The 23,303-nt window shown below is 44.8% G+C and overlaps 1 protein-coding gene across 1 annotated transcript in view; it reads left to right on the forward strand.

Annotated features, from left to right (window-relative positions):
- The first annotated feature begins 5,462 nt into the window (after positions 1–5,462).
- The window catches only part of LOC120035094 (vascular endothelial growth factor C-like), a 60,479-nt gene continuing 42,638 nt past the window's right edge, over positions 5,463–23,303 (forward strand). The window contains exon 1 of the mRNA XM_038981869.1: positions 5,463–5,882. Within this exon, the coding sequence (XP_038837797.1) occupies positions 5,754–5,882 (129 nt within the window). The 5' untranslated portion in view covers positions 5,463–5,753. The remainder of the gene's footprint in view (positions 5,883–23,303) is intronic.

A 23,303-nucleotide genomic window follows, 5' to 3' on the forward strand; every position in this document is an offset into this window, starting at 1 on the left:
CAAGGAAATGTCTAAGTGACCCCAAACTTTTGAACGGTAGGGTATATTTTGACTTGGCTGACATTCCATTGACAGAATGTTGTTTAAGGTTGGTTTCAGGGGAGAATTTCGGGGGATTTGCTCTGTTATCTGTGTGTGTACATCACAGAGTCATGGAGTTACTGGGGCTATGTTCCAAATGGCACAATATTCCCTACATTGTGCACTATTTTTGACCAAAGCCCTATGGGCCCTTGTCACGGCCGTTGCTGGAAGAAGACCAAAGCGCAGCGTGGTGAGCGTACATATTCCTTAAGGTGATGACGGCGACAAAAACAATAAACAATACAAAACAACCGTGAAGCTTAAGGGCTATGTGCCACAAACAAAGTTAACTTCCCACAAAGAAAGGAGTGTAAAGGGCTACCTAAGTATGGTTCCCAATCAGAGACAACGATAGACAGCTGTCCCTGATTGAGAACCATACCCGGCCAAAACATAGAAATACAAAATCATAGAAAAACAAAACATAGAATGTTCACCCCAAATCACACCCTAACCAAACCAAATAGAGACATAAAAAGGCTCTCTAAGGTCAGGGCGTGACAGCCCTAGTCAAAAGTAGCACTACTTAGGGAATACAGTGCCATTTGGGATACAACATTGGAAACACCAGAGGCACCAGAGCTCTTTAACAAGTGTAATAGCTGAGTCTCACACAAGGCATGTTTATGAGATCATAACACAATCAGTCAGAGCTCTAGGTAGATTAAGCTGAAACCCCAAAATTACACAATTTCAACATTGAATATTTTGCAAGGTTTCAGTCTAAAATGGATTATGCACTGAAAGAAACTTGCTGTAATGAGTTAAAAAGTAGAGGAGAATCGCTCAACACATATCCAACTTCTTCTCATGAAATATTACCCATGTTCCTTGCAAAGGGAGGTATTTCAGTCTTAGAAACTCATTGGAAAGAACATGAAACATTTCCCTCCAACACAGAAACCCAGGCAGCCCGCGCACACAGGGTATTTCCACGTTTCCCTTCTTCTTTCAGGGTAATTAATTGTGTTCGGCATCAACATTCCCAACAAAGAACTCTTATCTTGCACCCTACATGTTTTCCCTCCATTGATTACCATGCGCTGTGGCCCCTACTGGCCCCTAGTAGTCTCAAGCTGATTAAGCTGGTAGTTCTGAGCTAGCCAACGAAGGCTAAAAGACAATGTAATCATTTGTAATCCCAGCTCAATTTCCTCCCTCATATAGAGTATGCTGCCTTACCCATACGTATGGGTGCATTGTACAGTATGGCGTAGACGATTAGTCTTGGAACTTGAAACTGAATATGATTACTTCTAGAGAGTTTTAAACTCTCTTAGAGCATTTCATTTCCCCATATTGAAATAATTAAGTCACAGCTTTAAGAGGGCCTCTCTCCTGTGAAAAAGTTAAGAAAATGAAGGACGGAAAGGAAGCAGAGGATTGTGGGACTGAACAAGATTAGCCCTTTTTTCTACCACCCCACCGCCCCTCTTCTCCCATCTCGTCATCCAAATCGATCGCCGCCCAGACACGGCTGAACCTGGGGAGGTTTTCTTAGCCAGGGGGGGAGGATAGGAGGGCTGTGTGGACACACTCTCACACACACGCACGCACACACACACACACACACACACACACACACACACACACACACACACACACACACACACACACACACACACACACACACACACACACACACACACACACACACACACACACACACACACTGCAAATTCCACTTTTAACAGGGGCCACCAGTTCCCAAAGCAGAGGCTACAGTCATATGGTCCCCTTCCATTGTTCCCCAGTTCCGCCCAGCAGTCATTCCCACTGTGGGAACTAGCTGTGCACACATGGGCAGACCAGCGGGCTGAACAGACGGGCGGTCAGGCTTTGCTCGGCCATGGAATGCTGCTAGTAGAGAAGCTAGCTTCCTCATCGCCACTGATTCCTATGCGGGAGGGAGGGGGGGGGGGGGGGGTCTTATGAAGTGCTTACGTTTAACGACACGTGAAAAGTCAAAGTGCCGTCCCTCACGGTGGTTTTGTGTGTTGACAGTTTGCAGAGGTGCGACTGTGACGCTCCCTGTCAGTAGACACCAATCAGAGGAGAGGGTGAAGAAAATGAAGACTTCATGGATGAGAGATGTGCCCATTGTGTTGGTTAGCTAAGAGCGGAACTTTTACCACGTGTGAGAAAATCAAGATGGACAATTAACAATGTCAACAAAGGGTTTTAAATTGGTAATGGCGGACACATCTACACACTGAGAGTTCCACATCTACATGCATTGACTTGTCGAAGTGGTAAATATGACGCTCAAACAACACAACAACACACTAAAAGAGTGGTTCACAGCAGGTTGTCTAAGTAATGAGTGGAAAGAGTAGCAGTCTACATTGTCAGAAGCAGGCAATTATTGCAAAACTAGACGACAAAGCCAGACGGAGCGAGAACATTGCTGGAGAGGACAGATTTGACTTTAAATACTTTAAACCGCTTTCGGCTTTAAATTGAGGTTGCTGCTCAGTTTAATCCATGTTGACATCTTTTTGTGTTGCTGTTCAGATATTCTGACAGGAAGTTGATCCGGTGCCACCTCTTTAAATGACACTGAGCTTAGAGGTCCGCCATTATAGGTCGGTGAGAATTTCCCAGCTCTCTATTCCTTCCAGCCTTCTAGACATTTAACCACAGAACTCTGCGACAGCGATGGGCACTACGATGGCCACCGCCATGGTTGACGTGGTGGATGTGATTGGCTATTTCAAAGAAAATAAACACACAGGCCCAAAACAGAAAGGAGATACCCAAAAAATTGAATAAAGACGCCTCCAGTTTATCAAAGTCCAAGAATGTTACCATGTTGCAATTTTCCATAAGGGATACGTCAAAATAAAAGGAAGTCACAAAAACACGATAAGTGCTAATGACTTCCTTTGAGTGACAACTCAAAACAGACTTCTGGTACCAAGCGACTTCTGGTCCTTTAGTATGCAGGAAGGTTACAGAGGGACAAATAGCGCAAATACTTTGACTTTGAGAGTCATACAGACAACCGTGAATCGGTAGGAACATACGCATGTATCTGACACCAACTTCTTCTAACTCTGAGGCTGTCCTAATATGGACACCATATTTATAGCACTTACTGATCAGGTATAAGAACAGTATAGCTGCGTGGTTGCCTGGTAACGTGCAATAACATACACAGCAGCAGTGATAACATTCAACAAAACTGATTGTGAAATAGTCTGGCATTGGATATGTTTGCGAATAGACTCCATATTGACAGCTATCCCAAAGGGGAAATCAACATGTGAAATACCATTTGCAAATAGACGCGGGTTTACTTTACATTACGTGCTACAAGTTATTGACACACACGAAAACGAGGCAAGATCCTATATCAGATTAACAATTAGTGGCCGAGTCAGTTTTGATTCCACTCCAGCTCATGGCAAAATCTTTTATGTACAATCGTTCAGCTTGTGGTAGTAATACAATTCAGGTTACCCGTGACCTGAGTCACTCCCAGCAATACCAGCGACCTCTGCAGTCATGGGCCATTCATAGCAGGCCTGAGGGTTTAGGACTCAAGGCGCAACGGTTCAGCCTACAGGGCTTGTGGAGAAAATCCCTTCATCCACCTCAGCATGGTTCAGCTGTTGGTAGATATGGCATATATATATACTCCTCATCCTAGTGTGGGGCATGTGGCATATCTACCAGCAGCTAAAGCACGCTGAGGTGTCAGTAGGTCATTGCCAACTGATTCAATGTCTGATGTCTATTATACAATAATGACTCAATTTCTACTTCAGAATGAACGTCACCCAACTCACCCAAGGTCTAGCAACCCAAGGGTTGCATGTTCGAATATCATCACGGACAACTTTAGCATTTGAGCTTATTAGCAACTTTGCAAATATTTACTACTTTGTAGCTACTTTGCAACTACATAGCATGTTAGCTAACCCTTCCCCCGACCCTAACCTTAACCCTTTAACTTAACCCTAACCTAACCCTAAACTTAAGCCTTTTAGCTAATTAGCTACTTTGCAACTACTTAACATGTTAGCTAGCTCTAACCTCAACCTTAACCCCTAACCCTAACTCCTAGCATAGCTAACGTTAGCATTAGCCACCTAGCTAACGTTAGCCACAACAAATCAGATGTTTAGCAAATCCTTATCCTTGGTGATCACGCACCAAAACAGCAACGTAAAACACAGTGAACATGAAAACACGACGCACATAAAAAGACGCCACCGTTGACATCCCATAAACCTTATAATATATCATCCTAAATTGATGTAGCTGGAACAAATTCTAACTAAGCGGCTTGCATAATACAATACAGTATAACAGTGTGTGTTTAACAAATCCATTAAAACTATTTGTGGTTCTCTAGCTAAGTGAAGAGGGGCCACTTACAAGACTGTAAAGGGGGTTGGAAATCCTTCAGTTTGGCTTACATTCCAAACTATTATAAGAGCCCTCAATGAATTTGAGGTTTAGCATGTAGAGAGACTGATCTCTCTCTCTCTCTCTCTCTCTCTCTCTCTCTCTCTCTCTCTCTCTCTCTCTCTCTCTCTCTCTCTGTCTCTCTCTCTCTCTCTCTAATTTCAATTCAAGTGGCTTTACTGGCATGGTAAACATATGTTTACATTGCCAAGGCAAGTGAAATTGATAAACAAAAGTGAAATAAACAATAAAAAGTGAACAGTAAATATTACACACCCAGGTTCTCACTCTGATGATGCTATACTCATGTTGGGCAGCGTTTCTGTAAATGATTTCGTTCTAAATTACCACACCGAACCCACACAAACCTGGTTAAATTAAGTATAAAGCATAAGACATATGGCAGTGCCCCGTGGCGTTGATTACATCAAATAACTCGTAAATCAAACCATATGAGAATATTGTAGTAAAGTAATCTATTATATACTTAATATGTCAGGCTTGAGATTATAAATCCCCACGTGCATGATGATATGGATTGTTATGGGTTAAATCAAATCTGTAAGTCATTAGTAGCGGCCACAGAATGCACCTTGCAAAAGTTTGTAATGATGGCAATACAGGGAAATTAATCTTATCCTTCGGGTTTGATAATTGGTAAAAGTGTTGACTCGTGGCGATATTATGCATAGTTCTGCTATATAAACATGTAGTAGTCAGTGTACAACCATTGAAATACAGCAGGGACATTTCACTCCGCATGTTGAGTCCATAAGGGATTCGTCTCCAACGTCTCCAAGAGAAGGTGCGCGTGTCCCAACTCATATTTCTAGTAGTAAATTGCAGCTATTCCGTGGAGAAACAGATTGAGCTGCTGGAAAGAAAAAACGCATGCAGGGGGAGGAGGAAAATCTAGTGACACCGTGAAATTGCATTGAACATGCCATTCTCTGCTCCGAGGACGTTCATGCTCCCCAACCTCTCATCTGCTCGCTGGGTGGATGCCGCGGCCGACAGAAGTTTGACGCAGAAAGCTCACACGTGAAAAGAGTTGCCTCCAGCAGCTTTCGTTTCACGGAGAAAATAACGGCCTTATTTTTGCCTGTCATCATCGCACCATCATTTTTATGACAGTGGTCTCACGAAAATTCGGATATCTGATGCGCTATTAATTTTCTTTGGAGGAAAAAGAACTTGACCAAAAGAGGTCAACAAATAAGGAGTACGTTTTTTTGCTCCGGATAAAGACTTCTAAAATGCACTTATTTGGAATATCTGTTCTCCTTGCCAATTCAGCGATTCTCTACGCAAATCTAGCCAGTGAAGCGAGTCATGAATTCAGTCATGATTATAATGATTATGATCAGGATCAAGGGGATGAACCGGTATGTATTTGGATACATGTTTTCTATTTAACGCATGCTATTTATATTACTTTACGCATTACTATTATGCATTGTGAATTATTCAATTGATATTCAAAAACATTTTAACATTATATTGGGGAATGTGGGATGGAGCAGAGGGTATACAAGTCATAATATTTGACTTTCCACAAATTTGGTGATGATGTAAGTTACTGAACTTTCACTACCGTACAGTATGTAGTGAATATAGACATCACTGAAGCAAGGGGCACATCAACAGGAGGTCAATTAATCTGAACTTTTAATGGGAAAATGGGAAAAAGGCTCGGGATACATGGCATTTTATTACAGGGATGATATTTATCTCACAGCTGGGGGGGGGGGGGGGCTATCATGGATGAGATGGAGCGAGAGAGCAGTGAGAATTCCTCACAATGAAAGGATGCAGAGGAGATTAGAGAAGAGCACTTTCAAATTAGCAGAAGAAAGGGGGGTGGAGGCAGGTGTCACTGTGTCAAAACCTGTGGGGGCTTCAGTGTGTGTGTGTGTGTGTGTGTGTGTGTGTGTGTGTGTGTGTGTGTGTGTGTGTGTGTGTGTGTGTGTGTGTGTGTGTGTGTGTGTGTGTGTGTGTGTGTGTGCCTTCGTCTGTGTGTGTGCCTCAGTGTGTGTTCCTCAGTGTGTGTGTGTGTGTGTGTTTGTTCCTCAGTAGCAGTAAGAGATAAGGAGACAGGGATAATCTTAAACACGTGGCTATTTGATCGTATAATATGACACTTAGTTGGTGGGATTAACACTGCTACTAGTTGACTTTTAGTGTCTCAAATAAGCCTGCAGCTGTAATGATGCACTGAAAACACAAGTTCTCATTCTTACACTCTCTTCCCCTTTCTCTCTCTCTCTCTGTGTGTGTGTGTGTGTGTGTGTGTGTGTGTGTGTGTGTGTGTGTGTGTGTGTGTGTGTGTGTGTGTGTGTGTGTGTGTGTGTGTAATCACAGTTATGTTAACCCCCTGGAGTCGTTATCAAATTAAAAGTAATTAAGACACATTTAAGCAGAATTCAAAGACTACATGTTCAACCATATACTGTATATATTTTTTCATCCAAGCGGGAGGTATTATGGTTACGTATTATGGTAACTATGGTTACGATACAGCGATGAATATTTGACCAATAACTGCACTGGAACCCTGACCATGTGTGATTTTATAGTAAGAAACACATCCTGTGCAGGTTCAGTGTGTTACTTCTTCAGTACTGTAACTACACTATAACACGCAAAATAAATTTCAATTATTAACCCACACTGCTCGCGTGCATCAACGAGCGTCTGTGTTGCCAAGGGCTAAAATAGAAGTCAGTTCTATTTGTGACGCAGATCGCGCTGCAATTCCTGCCTTTCCCATCTCCTCATTGGTTTATAGAAGCAGGTACCCACGTGCCATCTCCTCATCTATCACTCCAGTGTTAATTTGCTACATTGTAATTACTTCGCTACTATGGCCTATTGATTGGCAGGACTTGGCAGGACTTGCAGCGCGATCTGCGTCAGAAATAGAACTGACTTCTATTTTAGCCCTTGGCAACGCAGATGCTCGTTGGCGCGAGCAGTGTGGGGGCAATAATTGAATAACATGTATGTCTTCATTTATTTTGCCACGCTCGCCACGCGAGTGGTGTAGTCAGCCTGTAACTCACCTAGAACTAGAAGTCATCTGGCTGCATCACTCAGTGTTGGATTCACACACACACGTGTCGAAGTGAGACATCCACTTCGAAAGAGTACTAAGGATGAATGGCTGTTCTAATGAGGCTAGAGAGTAGAACGAGGCTGGGTTGAGAGGGTGAATGGGGGGTGAATGAGGGGTGAATGGGAGTAGGGGGTGCTGTTAGGGATAAAAGGGGCGGCTGTAATTTGTGGTCACCTTGAGGTTTGGATCTGACTTCAATCCAACCGTAGCGTAGAACTTTGTGCATGCCGGTGGGTCTGTCTCAATAGTCTGGTCTTGATAATTGGTCTGTAGCTATTTCATGTTGAAACATTGCTTGCTTTGTGACTGTTTGCTTTATTACACACACACACCTCTGTAAGGGGGGCTCTTGGTAGTGTAAGTACAGGAGGCCTGGGTGTTTGTGTTACAGTTGGTGAAGAATACAGGGTGAAAACCTCCTGAGGCGACGAAGCGCACAGACCTGGAGTGTTAGAGAGTGGCTGTGGGATAGGGTCCATTACCTACTGCTCCCTAAGACAATGGACCTGACCTGGACTTAGCACTTAGCCTAGCTTCACACTGTGTTGTTAAGGGGAATCCCTCTGGACATTGTAAGATAGGGCCCCTGTATAGAGACAACCCCTAGCTCCTAGACCAACCTTTACCCCCTAGGCTAGTGCACCCTGTATAGAGACAACCCCTAGCTCCTAGCCCAACCTTTACCCCCTAGCAGACAATTTTATCCACCATGCTCTACCAACTGAGCTACAAAGGACCACTAGCCAGTCCTCCCAGATATACTCAAGAGACTAGGTAGGGAGTGGGAGTTAAGGAGTGTTTCCTGTCTTCTCCATGACAGTCAGGGTAGTATGTGAAGAGACTAGGTAGGGAGTGGGAGTTAAGGAGTGTTTCCTGTCTTCTCCATGACAGTCAGGGTAGTATGTGAAGAGACTAGGTAGGGAGTGGGAGTTAAGGAGTGTTTCCTGTCTTCTCCATGACAGTCAGGGTAGTATGTGAAGAGACTAGGCAGGGAGTAGGGGTTAAAGGCTGTTTCCTGTCTTCTCCATGACAGTCAGGGTAGTATGTGAAGAGACTAGGTAGGGAGTAGGGGTTAAAGGCTGTTTCCTGTCTTCTCCATGACAGTCAGTGTAGTATGTGAAGAGACTAGGTAGGGAGTAGGGGTTAAAGGCTGTTTCCTGTCTTCTCCATGACAGTCAGGGTAGTATGTGAAGAGACTAGGTAGGGAGTAGGGGTTAAAAGCTGTTTCCTGTCTTCTCCATGACAGTCAGGGTAGTATGTGAAGAGACTAGGTAGGGAGTAGGGGTTAAAGGCTGTTTCCTGTCTTCTCCATGACAGTCAGGGTAGTATGTGAAGAGACTAGGTAGGGAGTAGGGGTTAAAGGCTGTTTCCTGTCTTCTCCATGACAGTCAGGGTAGTATGTGAAGAGACTAGGTAGGGAGTAGGGGTTAAAGGCTGTTTCCTGTCTTCTCCATGACAGTCAGGGTAGTATGTGAAGAGACTAGGTAGGGAGTAGGGGTTAAAGGCTGTTTCCTGTCTTCTCCATGACAGTCAGGGTACTATGTGAAGAGACTAGGTAGGGAGTAGGGGTTAATGGCTGTTTCCTGTCTTCTCCATGACAGTCAGGGTAGTATGTGAAGAGACTAGGTAGGGAGTGGGAGTTAAGGAGTGTTTCCTGTCTTCTCCATGACAGTCAGGGTAGTATGTGAAGAGACTAGGTAGGGAGTGGGAGTTAAGGAGTGTTTCCTGTCTTCTCCATGACAGTCAGGGTAGTATGTGAAGAGACTAGGCAGGGAGTAGGGGTTAAAGGCTGTTTCCTGTCTTCTCCATGACAGTCAGGGTAGTATGTGAAGAGACTAGGCAGGGAGTAGGGGTTAAAGGCTGTTTCCTGTCTTCTCCATGACAGCCAGTGTAGTATGTGAAGAGACTAGGTAGGGAGTAGGGGTTAATGGCTGTTTCCTGTCTTCTCCATGACAGTCAGGGTAGTATGTGAAGAGACTAGGTAGGGAGTAGGGGTTAAAGGCTGTTTCCTGTCTTCTCCATGACAGTCAGGGTAGTATGTGAAGAGACTAGGTAGGGAGTAGGGGTTAAAGGCTGTTTCCTGTCTTCTCCATGACAGTCAGGGTAGTATGTGAAGAGACTAGGTAGGGAGTAGGGGTTAATGGCTGTGTCCTGTCTTCTCCATGACAGTCAGGGTAGTATGTGAAGAGACTAGGTAGGGAGTAGGGGTTAAAGGCTGTTTCCTGTCTTCTCCATGACAGTCAGTGTAGTATGTGAAGAGACTAGGTAGGGAGTAGGGGTTAAAGGCTGTTTCCTGTCTTCTCCATGACAGTCAGGGTAGTATGTGAAGAGACTAGGTAGGGAGTAGGGGTTAAAGGCTGTTTCCTGTCTTCTCCATGACAGTCAGGGTAGTATGTGAAGAGACTAGGTAGGGAGTAGGGGTTAAAGGCTGTTTCCTGTCTTCTCCATGACAGTCAGGGTAGTATGTGAAGAGACTAGGTAGGGAGTAGGGGTTAAAGGCTGTTTCCTGTCTTCTCCATGACAGTCAGGGTAGTATGTGAAGAGACTAGGTAGGGAGTAGGGGTTAAAGGCTGTTTCCTGTCTTCTCCATGACAGTCAGGGTACTATGTGAAGAGACTAGGTAGGGAGTAGGGGTTAAAGGCTGTTTCCTGTCTACTCCATGACAGTCAGGGTAGTATGTGAAGAGACTAGGTAGGGAGTAGGGGTTAAAGGCTGTTTCCTGTCTACTCCATGACAGTCAGGGTAGTATGTGAAGAGACTAGGCAGGGAGTAGGGGTTAAAGGCTGTTTCCTGTCTTCTCCATGACAGTCAGGGTAGTATGTGAAGAGACTAGGTAGGGAGTAGGGGTTAATGGCTGTTTCCTGTCTACTCCATGACAGTCAGGGTAGTATGTGAAGAGACTAGGTAAGGAGTAGGGTTTAAATGGCTGTTTCATGTCTTCTCCATGACAGTCAGGGTAGTATGTGAAGAGACTAGGTAGGGAGTAGGGGTTAAAGGCTGTTTCCTGTCTTCTCCATGACAGTCAGTGTAGTATATGAAGAGACTAGGTAGGGAGTGGGAGTTAAGGAGTGTTTCCTGTCTTCTCCATGACAGTCAGGGTAGTATGTGAAGAGACTAGGTAGGGAGTAGGGGTTAAAGGCTGTTTCCTGTCTTCTCCATGACAGTCAGGGTACTATGTGAAGAGACTAGGCAGGGAGTAGGGTTTAAAGGCTGTTTCCTGTCTTCTCCATGACAGTCAGGGTACTATGTGAAGAGACTAGGCAGGGAGTAGGGGTTAAAGGCTGTTTCCTGTCTTCTCCATGACAGTCAGGGTACTATGTGAAGAGACTAGGCAGGGAGTAGGGTTTAAAGGCTGTTTCCTGTCTTCTCCATGACAGTCAGGGTACTATGTGAAGAGACTAGGTAGGGAGTAGGGTTTAAAGGCTGTTTCCTGTCTTCTCCATGACAGTCAGGGTACTATGTGAAGAGACTAGGCAGGGAGTAGGGTTTAAAGGCTGTTTCCTGTCTTCTCCATGACAGTCAGGGTACTATGTGAAGAGACTAGGCAGGGAGTAGGGTTTAAAGGCTGTTTCCTGTCTTCTCCATGACAGTCAGGGTACTATGTGAAGAGACTAGGCAGGGAGTAGGGTTTAAAGGCTGTTTCCTGTCTTCTCCATGACAGTCAGGGTACTATGTGAAGAGACTAGGCAGGGAGTAGGGGTTAAAGGCTGTTTCCTGTCTTCTCCATGACAGTCAGGGTACTATGTGAAGAGACTAGGTAGGGAGTAGGGGTTAAAGGCTGTTTCCTGTCTTCTCCATGACAGTCAGGGTACTATGTGAAGAGACTAGGCAGGGAGTAGGGGTTAAAGGCTGTTTCCTGTCTTCTCCATGACAGTCAGGGTACTATGTGAAGAGACTAGGTAGGGAGTAGGGGTTAAAGGCTGTTTCCTGTCTTCTCCATGACAGTCAGGGTAGTATGTGAAGAGACTAGGTAGGGAGTAGGGGTTAAAGGCTGTTTCCTGTCTTCTCCATGACAGTCAGTGTAGTATGTGAAGAGACTAGGTAGGGAGTAGGGTTTAAAGGCTGTTTCCTGTCTTCTCCATGACAGTCAGGGTAGTATGTGAAGAGACTAGGTAGGGAGTAGGGGTTAAAGGCTGTTTCCTGTCTTCTCCATGACAGTCAGGGTAGTATGTGAAGAGACTAGGCAGGGAGTAGGGGTTAAAGGCTGTTTCCTGTCTTCTCCATGACAGTCAGGGTACTATGTGAAGAGACTAGGCAGGGAGTAGGGTTTAAAGGCTGTTTCCTGTCTTCTCCATGACAGTCAGGGTACTATGTGAAGAGACTAGGCAGGGAGTAGGGGTTAAAGGCTGTTTCCTGTCTTCTCCATGACAGTCAGGGTAGTATGTGAAGAGACTAGGCAGGGAGTAGGGGTTAAAGGCTGTTTCCTGTCTTCTCCATGACAGTCAGGGTACTATGTAAAGAGACTAGGTAGGGAGTAGGGGTTAAAGGCTGTTTCCTGTCTTCTCCATGACAGTCAGTGTAGTGTGTGAAGTAATCCGTTGTTCTCGTAAGCCCAACAGTTAGAACCCAGGTGGAAGCGATGACCTCACAGCTGCTTTCCTCAGCTCGACTTTATCTCCAGGTCATCTCTGTTACACAACCCACCTGTCCCAACTCCTAGTCTTACGATGGTATATCACACCTCTTTTCAGCACTTTATCCGTTTTCACCAAGAAAGAACACCGAGACAGAGTATCAAACATGAGCTAGATGAGTTGTTGACATAAGGTTGTAGGGTTTGGATGTGTTATAGGCGAAGGGAGAGAGGGTCAAAGTTCAGCTGTCCTTCGAGTTAGGACACTGTTGCAATTACAGTCAGTATTACAAGAGTGCTGTCACGTTTATGGCCAACTAGCCATTTCAATGTGGTTATGAAATGTCTACAATGGCATGTATTTGAGTGCCTGCCAAAAAAAACTTGTCAGAGGTTCATTGGAGTATATGGGAGACTCAAGCACTGGATTACAATAAGAGGACAAAAATATTAACAATTATATACAAGGCATTTTTCTTTACATGATGTTGATGTTGTTTCAGACAATTGAGTTAATGCTTAGACGCCTTAATGTATACAAGCCTGTACCCACCCAGGAGTACAATGCTCTCACTCTCTACATCTCTCTCCCACACAAACATGTTATTCTCTCTCTCTCTCTCTCTCTCTCTCTCTCTCTCTCTCTCTCTCTCTCTCTCTCTTCTCTCTCTCTTTCTGCCTCATTTAGTCTGTGCTACTAAAGTGCTACTAATGACCCCCTCATAAACCCAGGCCGTGTAGTGAACCTTATGAACAACAAGCAGTCAAAGATCCTCAGTTGAATCCTCAGTGTGTCCATATGTCTGTGACAGTAGCACAGTGGGAAGCCTTTGACTACCAGTGCTGTCTGTCTGTCTGCTACTGAACCATCCAGCTCCCTCACACAGCAGCCAGCAGGTGGTAGCTCACAACAAAACTAGAGCTGACATACAGTAAGCTAGGATCAACATCACTGTCAGAAGTATGGCTGTGTGCTAACTCTGTCTGGTTAATGTAAAGCTGAGAACAGAGAGAAGAATGTATTCCCATGGTCCTTCAGGACAACTAATGGTGCCTCTCTGACACTCTCTTGCCCTCGCCTCACCAACTTCCTGGAAACAGTGCAGTCAAGAAGAGGCCAAATAAGTTCACGGTCCTCTGAAGAAGTTTTGGATGTTTTCAAAACACCTTTATCTGCAGTGGAGACCCTTTAGTTCAGCTCACGTGAGCTGGAAATGAACGGTAGCCGCAGTGCCAGGTGCTTAGGGTGTAATGTGACCAAACAACGCTTAAATCCTATTGTTAAGATGACGCAACCAGTATTTCATGATTTAATCAAGGCTGAACGCATTTTCTCGTGAGGTGCCAAAGCCCCCTAAAAATATTGTGCCTAATTGGTGCAAAAAAAACAGCAAATTGCTTTGTCTTTGCTGTTTGATGTTAGCACCAGCTAGCAGTGATGTTATGCAAGTCTCAACATCTGCCATGCTTTCATGGGGTTACTGACAAGGTCTGTCACTGCATACAGGTTTAATCCTATCAGTGCAAACAGTAATTCACTCATCTGCCTCTTTCCCCCACGTTTCCTGTACTGTGTTTGACAAAGAACAGAACATCCCATAATAATGGAGGAACTGAACTGTCAAGGACTGTTCCGTTCTTTTCACAACCTATTTGGATGAATGCTTTAACTAATAAACGCAAAATCTCTCAAAACACAAAAACAACAAACCCGGGCTAGAGAGTATCAGTATAAATATTGACCTTTTATCACCTGCTATGATACTGCACCGCGTGTCATTTAAAAGTTTCAGCATTTATTTGTCACGTGCACAGGAGACAGCAGGTGTAAAACAGTACAGTGAAATGTTTACTTGCAAGCTACTTCACAACAATTCAATATCAAGGTGAGAGAAGATAATGTTAAGTATATAATACAAGTAAGAATAAAAAGTAAGAAAACACATGAGAAATATGGAGAAAGTAACACAGCAATAGAAGCTATACTTGCCTAGTTAAATAAAGGTCAAATAAAATAAAATATAAAATATATATATACTGAGTGTACAAAACATTAAGAACACCTTCCTAATATTGAGTTGCATGGACTCTACAAGGTGTCGAAAGCGTTCCACAGGGATGCTGGCCCATGTTGACTCCAATGCTTCCCACAGTTGTGTCAAGTTGGCTGGATGTCCTTTGGGTGGTGGACCATTCTTGATTACACACGGGAAACAGATGAGAGTGAAAAACCCAGCAGCGTTGCAGTTCTTGACACAAACCGGTGCGCCTGGCACCTACTACTACACCCCGTTCAAAGGCACTTACATCTTTTGTCTTGCTCATTCACCCTCTGAATGGCACACATACACACTCCACGTCTCAATTGTCTCAATTGTCTATAATCTGTCTCCTCCCACTGATTGAAGTGGATTTAACAAGTGACATCAATAAGGGATTCACCTGGTCAGTCTATGTCATGGAAACAGCAGGTGTTCTTAATTTTCTATACACTCAGTGAATTGAGCCTGTAGCTTAAAAAGACAGATTTTGATGGGGATTTCTGTATTATGTTACTTAGATTGATGCAGGGGTGAGTCAATAGACTCTTTATTATTAATTAGACATGGCAAAATAGGAAATTAATCATAGTAAATTAAGCAAACACAGATTTTTACAATAATCACATATATTTATCACTAGCTTAACCATTTAGAGATTTTAAAAAATGCTCCTAAGCACAATTGAACCAGGCGCTGTAGACTGGAGCGTCCGTAGGGTCAGTGCAGCAGGCTGAACGCTTGACGGTCCTAGTATACGTACCGATCCTCGACGTCATTTACAAAATAGCCTCCAACACTCTACTCAACAAATTGGATGCAGTCTATCACAGTGCCATCCGTTTTGTCACCAAAGCCCCATATACTACCCACCACTGCGACCTGTACGCTCTCGTTGGCAGGCCCTCGCACTGGCTCCAGGTCATCTACAAGTCTTTGCTAGGTAAAGCCCCGCCTTATCTCAGTTCACTGGTCACCATAGCAGCACCCACCTGCAGAACGCGCTCCAGCAGGTATATTTCACTGGTCACCCCCAAAGCCAATTCCTTGTTTGGCCGCCTTTCCTTCCAGTTCTCTGCTGCCAATGACTGGAACGAACTGCAAAAATCGCTGAAGCTGGAGACTCTTATCTCCTTCACTAACGTCAAGCACCAGCTGTCAGAGCAGCTCACAGATCATTGCACCTGTACATAGTCCGTCTGTAAATAGCCCATCCAACTACCTCATCCCCATACTGTATTTATTTATTTATTTTGCTCCTTTGCACCCCAGTATCTCTACTTGCACATTCATCTTCTGCACATCTATCACTCCAGTGTTTAATTGCTATATCGTAATTACCTCGCCACTATGGCCTATTTTATTGCCTTACCTCCCTTATCTTACCTCATTTGCACACACTATATATATACTTTTTTTCTACTGTATTATTGATTGTATGTTTGTTTATTCTATGTGTAACTCTGTGTTGTTGTATGTGTCGAACTGCTTTGCTTTATCTTGGCCAGGTCGCAGTTGTAAATGAGAACTTGTTCTCAACTAGCCTACCTGGTTAAATAAAGGTGAAATAACATTAAAAAAATTACTTCACATCTTCAGACTGAAGAGTAAAGAGTTGGATTAGACTCACAAAGGATATACAAAACTCTCAACTCCCATTTTCTGCAGTGGGGAGATTGAATGAGGGTCAAGGAGGTTAGAATGCATCATGAATAGGCTCAGTTCAGGGTACTTGTTGGTAGCAGACATTGTGAAAAGCGGTGCTCCTGACCTCTTCAGGTGTTAACATTTAACCTGTTTCTCATTGTTATGCTGATCCTGGCTCTCCACAACAGGTCTTTTCTGTCTAGGAAAATGAAAGCAGATTAAATGGAAAGTGAAAGGTGCCCAGTTTGTTTTTCTGTGGTGATTAGATAATCAGATCCAACTCTCTGTAGTCAGAAATGTGTACTAGACACTGTCATGGTCCTTGAATTTAAGCAATTTTGCTATGATAACATCTTAGTGTTTCAGAATATCTTCAGGGACTAGATATTACATATTATGCAGCACTTCAAAGCTGGACAAATGGGACCAATTTCATATGGGAGACGAATTCTAACAGAATCACAACAGCTAAGATGATAGACCACGCTAGTTTGCAGAGACCACGTTAGTCTACAGAGACCCACCTAGTCTACAGAGACCACACTAGCCTACAGAGACCATGCTAGTCTACAGCGACCATGCTAGTCTACAGCAGAGACCGTGCTAGTCTACAGAGACCGCGCAAGTCTACAGAGACCGCGCAAGTCTACAGAGACTGCGATAGTCTACAGAGACCGCGCTAGTCTACAGAGACTGCGATAGTCTACAGAGACCACAATAGTCTACAGACACCACACTAGTCTACAGAGACCACGCTAGTCTACAGAGACCACAATAGTCTACAGAGACCACAATAGTCTACAGAGACCACTCTAGTCTACAGAGACCACAATAGTCTACAGAGACCACGCTAGTCTACAGAGACCATGCTAGTCTACAGAGACCACTATAGTCTACAGAGACCACTCTAGTCTACAGAGTCCACAATAGTCTACAGAGACCACTCTAGTCTACAGAGTCCACAATAGTCTACAGAGACCACAATAGTCTACAGAGTCCACAATAGTCTACAGAGACCACAATAGTCTACAGAGTCCACAATAGTCTACAGAGACCACTCTAGTCTACAGAGACCACTCTCGTCTACAGAGACCACAATAGTCTACAGAGTCCACAATAGTCTACAGAGACCACTCTAGTCTACAGAGTCCACAATAGTCTACAGAGACCACAATAGTCTACAGAGTCCACAATAGTCTACAGAGACCACGCTAGTCTACAGAGACCACAATAGTCTACATAGACCACTCTAGTCTACAGAGACCACTCTAGTCTACAGAGACCACTCTAGTCTACAGAGACCACAATAGTCTACAGAGACCACAATAGTCTACAGAGACCACTCTAGTCTACAGAGACCGCGCAAGTCAACAGAGACCGCGATAGTCTACAGAGACCACGCTAGTCTACAGAGACCACACTAGTCTACAGAGACCACAATGGTCTACAGAGACCGCGCAAGTCAACAGAGACCACGCTAGTCTACAGAGACCACGCTAGTCTACAGAGACTACAATAGTCTACAGAGACCACAATAGTCTACAGAGACCACAATAGTCTACAGAGACCACGCTAGTCTACAGAGACCACGCTAGTCTACAGAGACCACTCTAGTCTATAGAGACCACTCTAGTCTTCCACAGACCCTGCTAGTCTACAGAGACCACGCTAGTCTACAGAGACTACTCTAGTCTACAGAGACCACTCTAGTCTACAGAGTCCACAATAGTCTACAGAGTCCACTCTAGTCTACAGAGACCACGCTAGTCTACAGAGACCACAATAGTCTACAGAGACCACTCTAGTCTACAGAGTCCACAATAGTCTACAGAGACTACGCTAGTCTACAGAGACCACAATAGTCTACAGAGACCACGCTAGTCTACAGAGACCACTCTAGTCTACAGAGACCACAATAGTCTACATAGACCACAATAGTCTACAGAGACCGCGCTAGTCTACAGAGACTGCGATAGTCTACAGAGACCACAATAGTCTACAGACACCACACTAGTCTACAGAGACCACGCTAGTCTACAGAGACCACAATAGTCTACAGAGACCACAATAGTCTACAGAGACCACTCTAGTCTACAGAGACCACAATAGTCTACAGAGACCACGCTAGTCTACAGAGACCATGCTAGTCTACAGAGACCACTATAGTCTACAGAGACCACTCTAGTCTACAGAGTCCACAATAGTCTACAGAGACCACTCTAGTCTACAGAGTCCACAATAGTCTACAGAGACCACAATAGTCTACAGAGTCCACAATAGTCTACAGAGACCACAATAGTCTACAGAGTCCACAATAGTCTACAGAGACCACTCTAGTCTACAGAGACCACTCTCGTCTACAGAGACCACAATAGTCTACAGAGTCCACAATAGTCTACAGAGACCACTCTAGTCTACAGAGTCCACAATAGTCTACAGAGACCACAATAGTCTACAGAGTCCACAATAGTCTACAGAGACCACGCTAGTCTACAGAGACCACAATAGTCTACATAGACCACTCTAGTCTACAGAGACCACTCTAGTCTACAGAGACCACTCTAGTCTACAGAGACCACAATAGTCTACAGAGACCACAATAGTCTACAGAGACCACTCTAGTCTACAGAGACCGCGCAAGTCAACAGAGACCGCGATAGTCTACAGAGACCACGCTAGTCTACAGAGACCACACTAGTCTACAGAGACCACAATGGTCTACAGAGACCGCGCAAGTCAACAGAGACCACGCTAGTCTACAGAGACCACGCTAGTCTACAGAGACTACAATAGTCTACAGAGACCACAATAGTCTACAGAGACCACAATAGTCTACAGAGACCACGCTAGTCTACAGAGACCACGCTAGTCTACAGAGACCACTCTAGTCTATAGAGACCACTCTAGTCTTCCACAGACCCTGCTAGTCTACAGAGACCACGCTAGTCTACAGAGACTACTCTAGTCTACAGAGACCACTCTAGTCTACAGAGTCCACAATAGTCTACAGAGTCCACTCTAGTCTACAGAGACCACGCTAGTCTACAGAGACCACAATAGTCTACAGAGACCACTCTAGTCTACAGAGTCCACAATAGTCTACAGAGACTACGCTAGTCTACAGAGACCACAATAGTCTACAGAGACCACGCTAGTCTACAGAGACCACTCTAGTCTACAGAGACCACAATAGTCTACATAGACCACAATAGTCTACAGAGACCACGCTAGTCTACAGAGACCACGCTAGTCTACAGAGACCACAATAGTCTACAAAGACCACAATAGTCTACAGAGACCACTCTAGTCTACAGAGTCCACAATAGTCTACAGAGACCACTCTAGTCTACAGAGACCACTCTAGTCTACAGAGACCACTATAGTCTACAGAGACCACGCTAGTCTACAGAGACCACAATAGTCTACAGAGACCACTCTAGTCTACAGAGACCACGCTAGTCTACAGAGTCCACAATAGTCTACAGAGAACACAATAGTCTACAGAGACCACTCTAGTCTACAGAGTCCACAATAGTCTACAGAGACCACTCTAGTCTACAGAGACCACTCTAGTCTACAGAGACCACTATAGTCTACAGAGACCACTCTAGTCTACAGAGACCACGCTAGTCTACAGAGACCACAATAGTCTACAGAGACCACTCTAGTCTACAGAGACCACGCTAGTCTACAGAGTCCACAATAGTCTACAGAGAACACAATAGTCTACAGAGACCACGCTAGTCTACAGAGTCCACAATAGTCTACAGAGACCACAATAGTCTACAGAGACCACAATAGTCTACAGAGAACACAATAGTCTACAGAGACCACGCTAGTCTACAGAGACCACGCTAGTCTACAGAGACCACAATAGTCTACAGAGACCACAATAGTCTACAGAGACCACGCTAGTCTACAGAGACTACAATGGTCCTGAACGACATCAATAGCATGTGACAAGCTGCCTGTCATAACTGCACCAGTGTTCTGTCTGTCTCTTTTCTTCTCTTCCCTGTTCATCCTGTTCGCTTCACATATGGAAGTACATCTAATCCCCTACATGTGTTTTACCACTTCTAAAACAGTAGCGTAGAGGAGCATCCATCAGCTGAAGTTGAATTAGAAAAGAGAGAGCCTAGAGAGGGAAGAAGAATGAGATGTGGAGGAGAGGGACTTTAACCTCCCGGCCGCTCCTCCTTAACTCTTGGCCTCTCTGCGTTGACTTTGTGCACGCGCCTTTAAATGCAGCCCCACAGAACCGAGGTGATTGGCAGTTTTTTATTCATACCGCCAACATAAGGACTTGCCATTTGGAAGTGCACAAAGGTGGTAGAGGTGCAGAGAGAGTAAAAATCTCCCATTCATTCTTAGCCTGGTTTCCTTTAAGCTCTGCCGGTTTAAAGAAAGGAGTCATTTCAAATGTCCTGGACCTCAGACAGAGGCACGGAGCAGTCAGAGGGAAAAGCTTTACTGGTCGACTGGAGAAGACCCAGGGTCATATTAGATAGTATTTCTTGATTGTGGCAAAACTACTTTCGTAATGGAATTCAACCAATAATTCCTCTGTCTACTGCCTTATAACCTAAGCCTGTCATGGTACATGCTACATACAAAGTCCTCCATAGTGATAGTTTTAGTGGGTACGCCGATTTGATTGACTTTCGTTACAAGTTTCACAATTGACTGTTCTGTTGGACTAATCTCTATTGTTCTGTTTGTCATACCGCTCAGAAAGCAAAGGGTCCTCACAAGCTTCCCTGTTTGTCATGGGTACATGTTTTGGTGCCCCAGTAACTCTGAATGCACTGACACCATGACTAAACCAGAGGGCTATCTAGGTGGTCTCCTCATCAGGAGTAGCAGAGTGTGCATGTAGACTGTGTGGACACTTGTTTGGAGACAACGGGTTAGCTTAGCGGTCTTTGATTAATTGAGAACTCACTGAGGCAAGACGTTTGTTTAGAAGAGGAGTGTGAGCTGCATGACTGGTCTGAAGACGGGCCACAGTGACACACACACACACACACACAGACACACACAGACACAGACACACACACACACACACACACACACACACACACACACACACACACACACACACACACACACACACACAGCTCTGCGCTCCTAAGTCAGCTGACACCACGACTGCCAGCGTGCAACCGCAGCACTCCAGCGCTAAAACAACAAGTCGTGACGTAACGCCCTCGTGGCCAAACCCGCAGAAAGCGATGAGCTCTGGCTCCCTCTGTACTGTATCGGTTTAGCACTTCCAACTGCTCCGTGAAAACAATTGCAATTAGAGATTTGTGAGGGCAGTTCAAATGTTCACACACTTCTCTCTTGACAATACATGAAATTCTAGTTATTCAAGTGTTTCTCAAGGATTTGCACATGCAGGACCTGCCCTGTCAAGAGAAACCAACAGATTAACTCTCAGGCTCCAACCAAGACAATTAGCATAGGACAGCATGTAAGATACACGTTTTCTCATGTCCTATGCATTGAGGTTTTCCCTCATCCTTCAACCTGCTGCAGTATTTGTAGGTTGCCATTATGTTGGAAAGAATCAGCATGCATTGTTAGACCAGTGGAGGGGTCATGGCTTGAAGGGATCCAGTGTTTGTCAAATGTACATCAAAAGTTGTTTTATGTGCATGTTAGCTAACCCAGTGGAGGCTAGCTAACCCAGTGGAGGCTAGCTAACCCAGTGGAGGCTAGCTAACCCAGTGGAGGCTAGCTAACCCAGTGGAGGCTGGAGGCTGATGTGTGGGGATGAGAAGTCAGCCAGGCAGAACACCCTGGAAGGGGAGCTCAGAAGGTGGGCTATGCTACATCAGGCTCTAGTTCCCGGTGGTCCTATAGAGCCAGATAAATAGGCTGAGATGATTGCTTTATTGCACCACAGAAACCCGATAGCAAGCATCCATTCACAGATAAACATGTCTAATCCCACTAAAAACACATCCCACATGTCCTCCAAGCTGTCAGATATCTGCGAAACGAATCTGCAAATTCAAAGTGGAAGGGTGACAAAATGGAAGCCAGTTGAGGATTACAAGATCAGTGTTCGAAATCCCTTTTCCTCCAAGTTCTTCTGCAAAGCTGATTGTATCTGGGCAATTATTCAATAAAAAGTTTATTGGGGTTTTGAAAGCTAATCCTGTACTATGTACATTAACACGGATTATGATATTTTATTTGCTCAGACTTTGCACAGTGCCAGTTTTACATCTAATGGCTATAGCAGCTCTAGCGCTAAGAAGGGAAAAGCCATTCTCCCAAGGAAGAAGGCAAGTGGGGGAGAGAGTGTGGAAGAAGGAGGGTGGAATGATGCTGGCCTTTGGATGAGCTGTAGCGTGATGTACATCTCAATCACACCAGGGCTGCGTCCCAAATGGCACCCTGTCACCTATATAGTGATGATAGGGTGCCCATAAGGCTCTGGTCAAAAGTAGTGCAATAAAAAGGGAGTAGGTGACATTTGAGACGCAGCCCAGGAAATGGTTAGTGATGAATAGCATTATTCAAATGAAACCTGCGATTCTGAACCTTTGGGTTCTGGTCTGCTGAGCGGTCCCTACATGATGATTTGTATCTTCATTTCGGGTCCATATCAGTAGAATAGGACAGATATCCCTGATATTGGCTTACCCTGCACACCAGATGGATGGAGGATTGGCGGTCCATGTGCCCTCTCTTCCCTTACACCTCCTTCCTATCTATATTGTGGTGGGAGTCAGCTCAGCCATCCAGAGCTGGTGTTTGTGCTGTGTAGCTAGGTCAGTGGAGTCTGGTGTGTCCTGTCTTACTGTAGCTAGGTCAGTGAAGTCGGGTGTTTGTCCTGTCTTACTGTAGCTAGGTCAGTGGAGTCGGGTGTTTGTCCTGTCTTACTGTAGCTAGGTCAGTGGAGTCTGGTGTGTGTCCTGTCTTACTGTAGCTAGGTCAGTGAAGTCGGGTGTTTGTCCTGTCTTACTGTAGCTAGGTCAGTGGAGTCGGGTGTTTGTCCTGTCTTACTGTAGCTAGGTCAGTGAAGTCGGGTGTTTGTCCTGTCTTACTGTAGCTAGGTCAGTGGAGTCGGGTGTTTGTCCTGTCTTACTGTAGCTAGGTCAGTGGAGTCGGGTGTCTGTCCTGTCTTACTGTAGCTAGGTCAGTGGAGTCGGGTGTTTGTCCTGTCTTACTGTAGCTAGGTCAGTGGAGTCGGGTGTTTGTCCTGTCTTACTGTAGCTAGGTCAGTGGAGTCGGGTGTTTGTCCTGTCTTACTGTAGCTAGGTCAGTGAAGTCGGGTGTTTGTCCTGTCTTACTGTAGCTAGGTCAGTGGAGTCGGGTGTTTGTCCTGTCTTACTGTAGCTAGGTCAGTGAAGTCGGGTGTTTGTCCTGTCTTACTGTAGCTAGGTCAGTGGAGTCGGGTGTTTGTCCTGTCTTACTG

This window comes from Salvelinus namaycush, chromosome 42 (genome assembly GCF_016432855.1).
Source record: "Salvelinus namaycush isolate Seneca chromosome 42, SaNama_1.0, whole genome shotgun sequence".
Classification (NCBI taxonomy): Eukaryota; Metazoa; Chordata; class Actinopteri; order Salmoniformes; family Salmonidae; genus Salvelinus; species Salvelinus namaycush.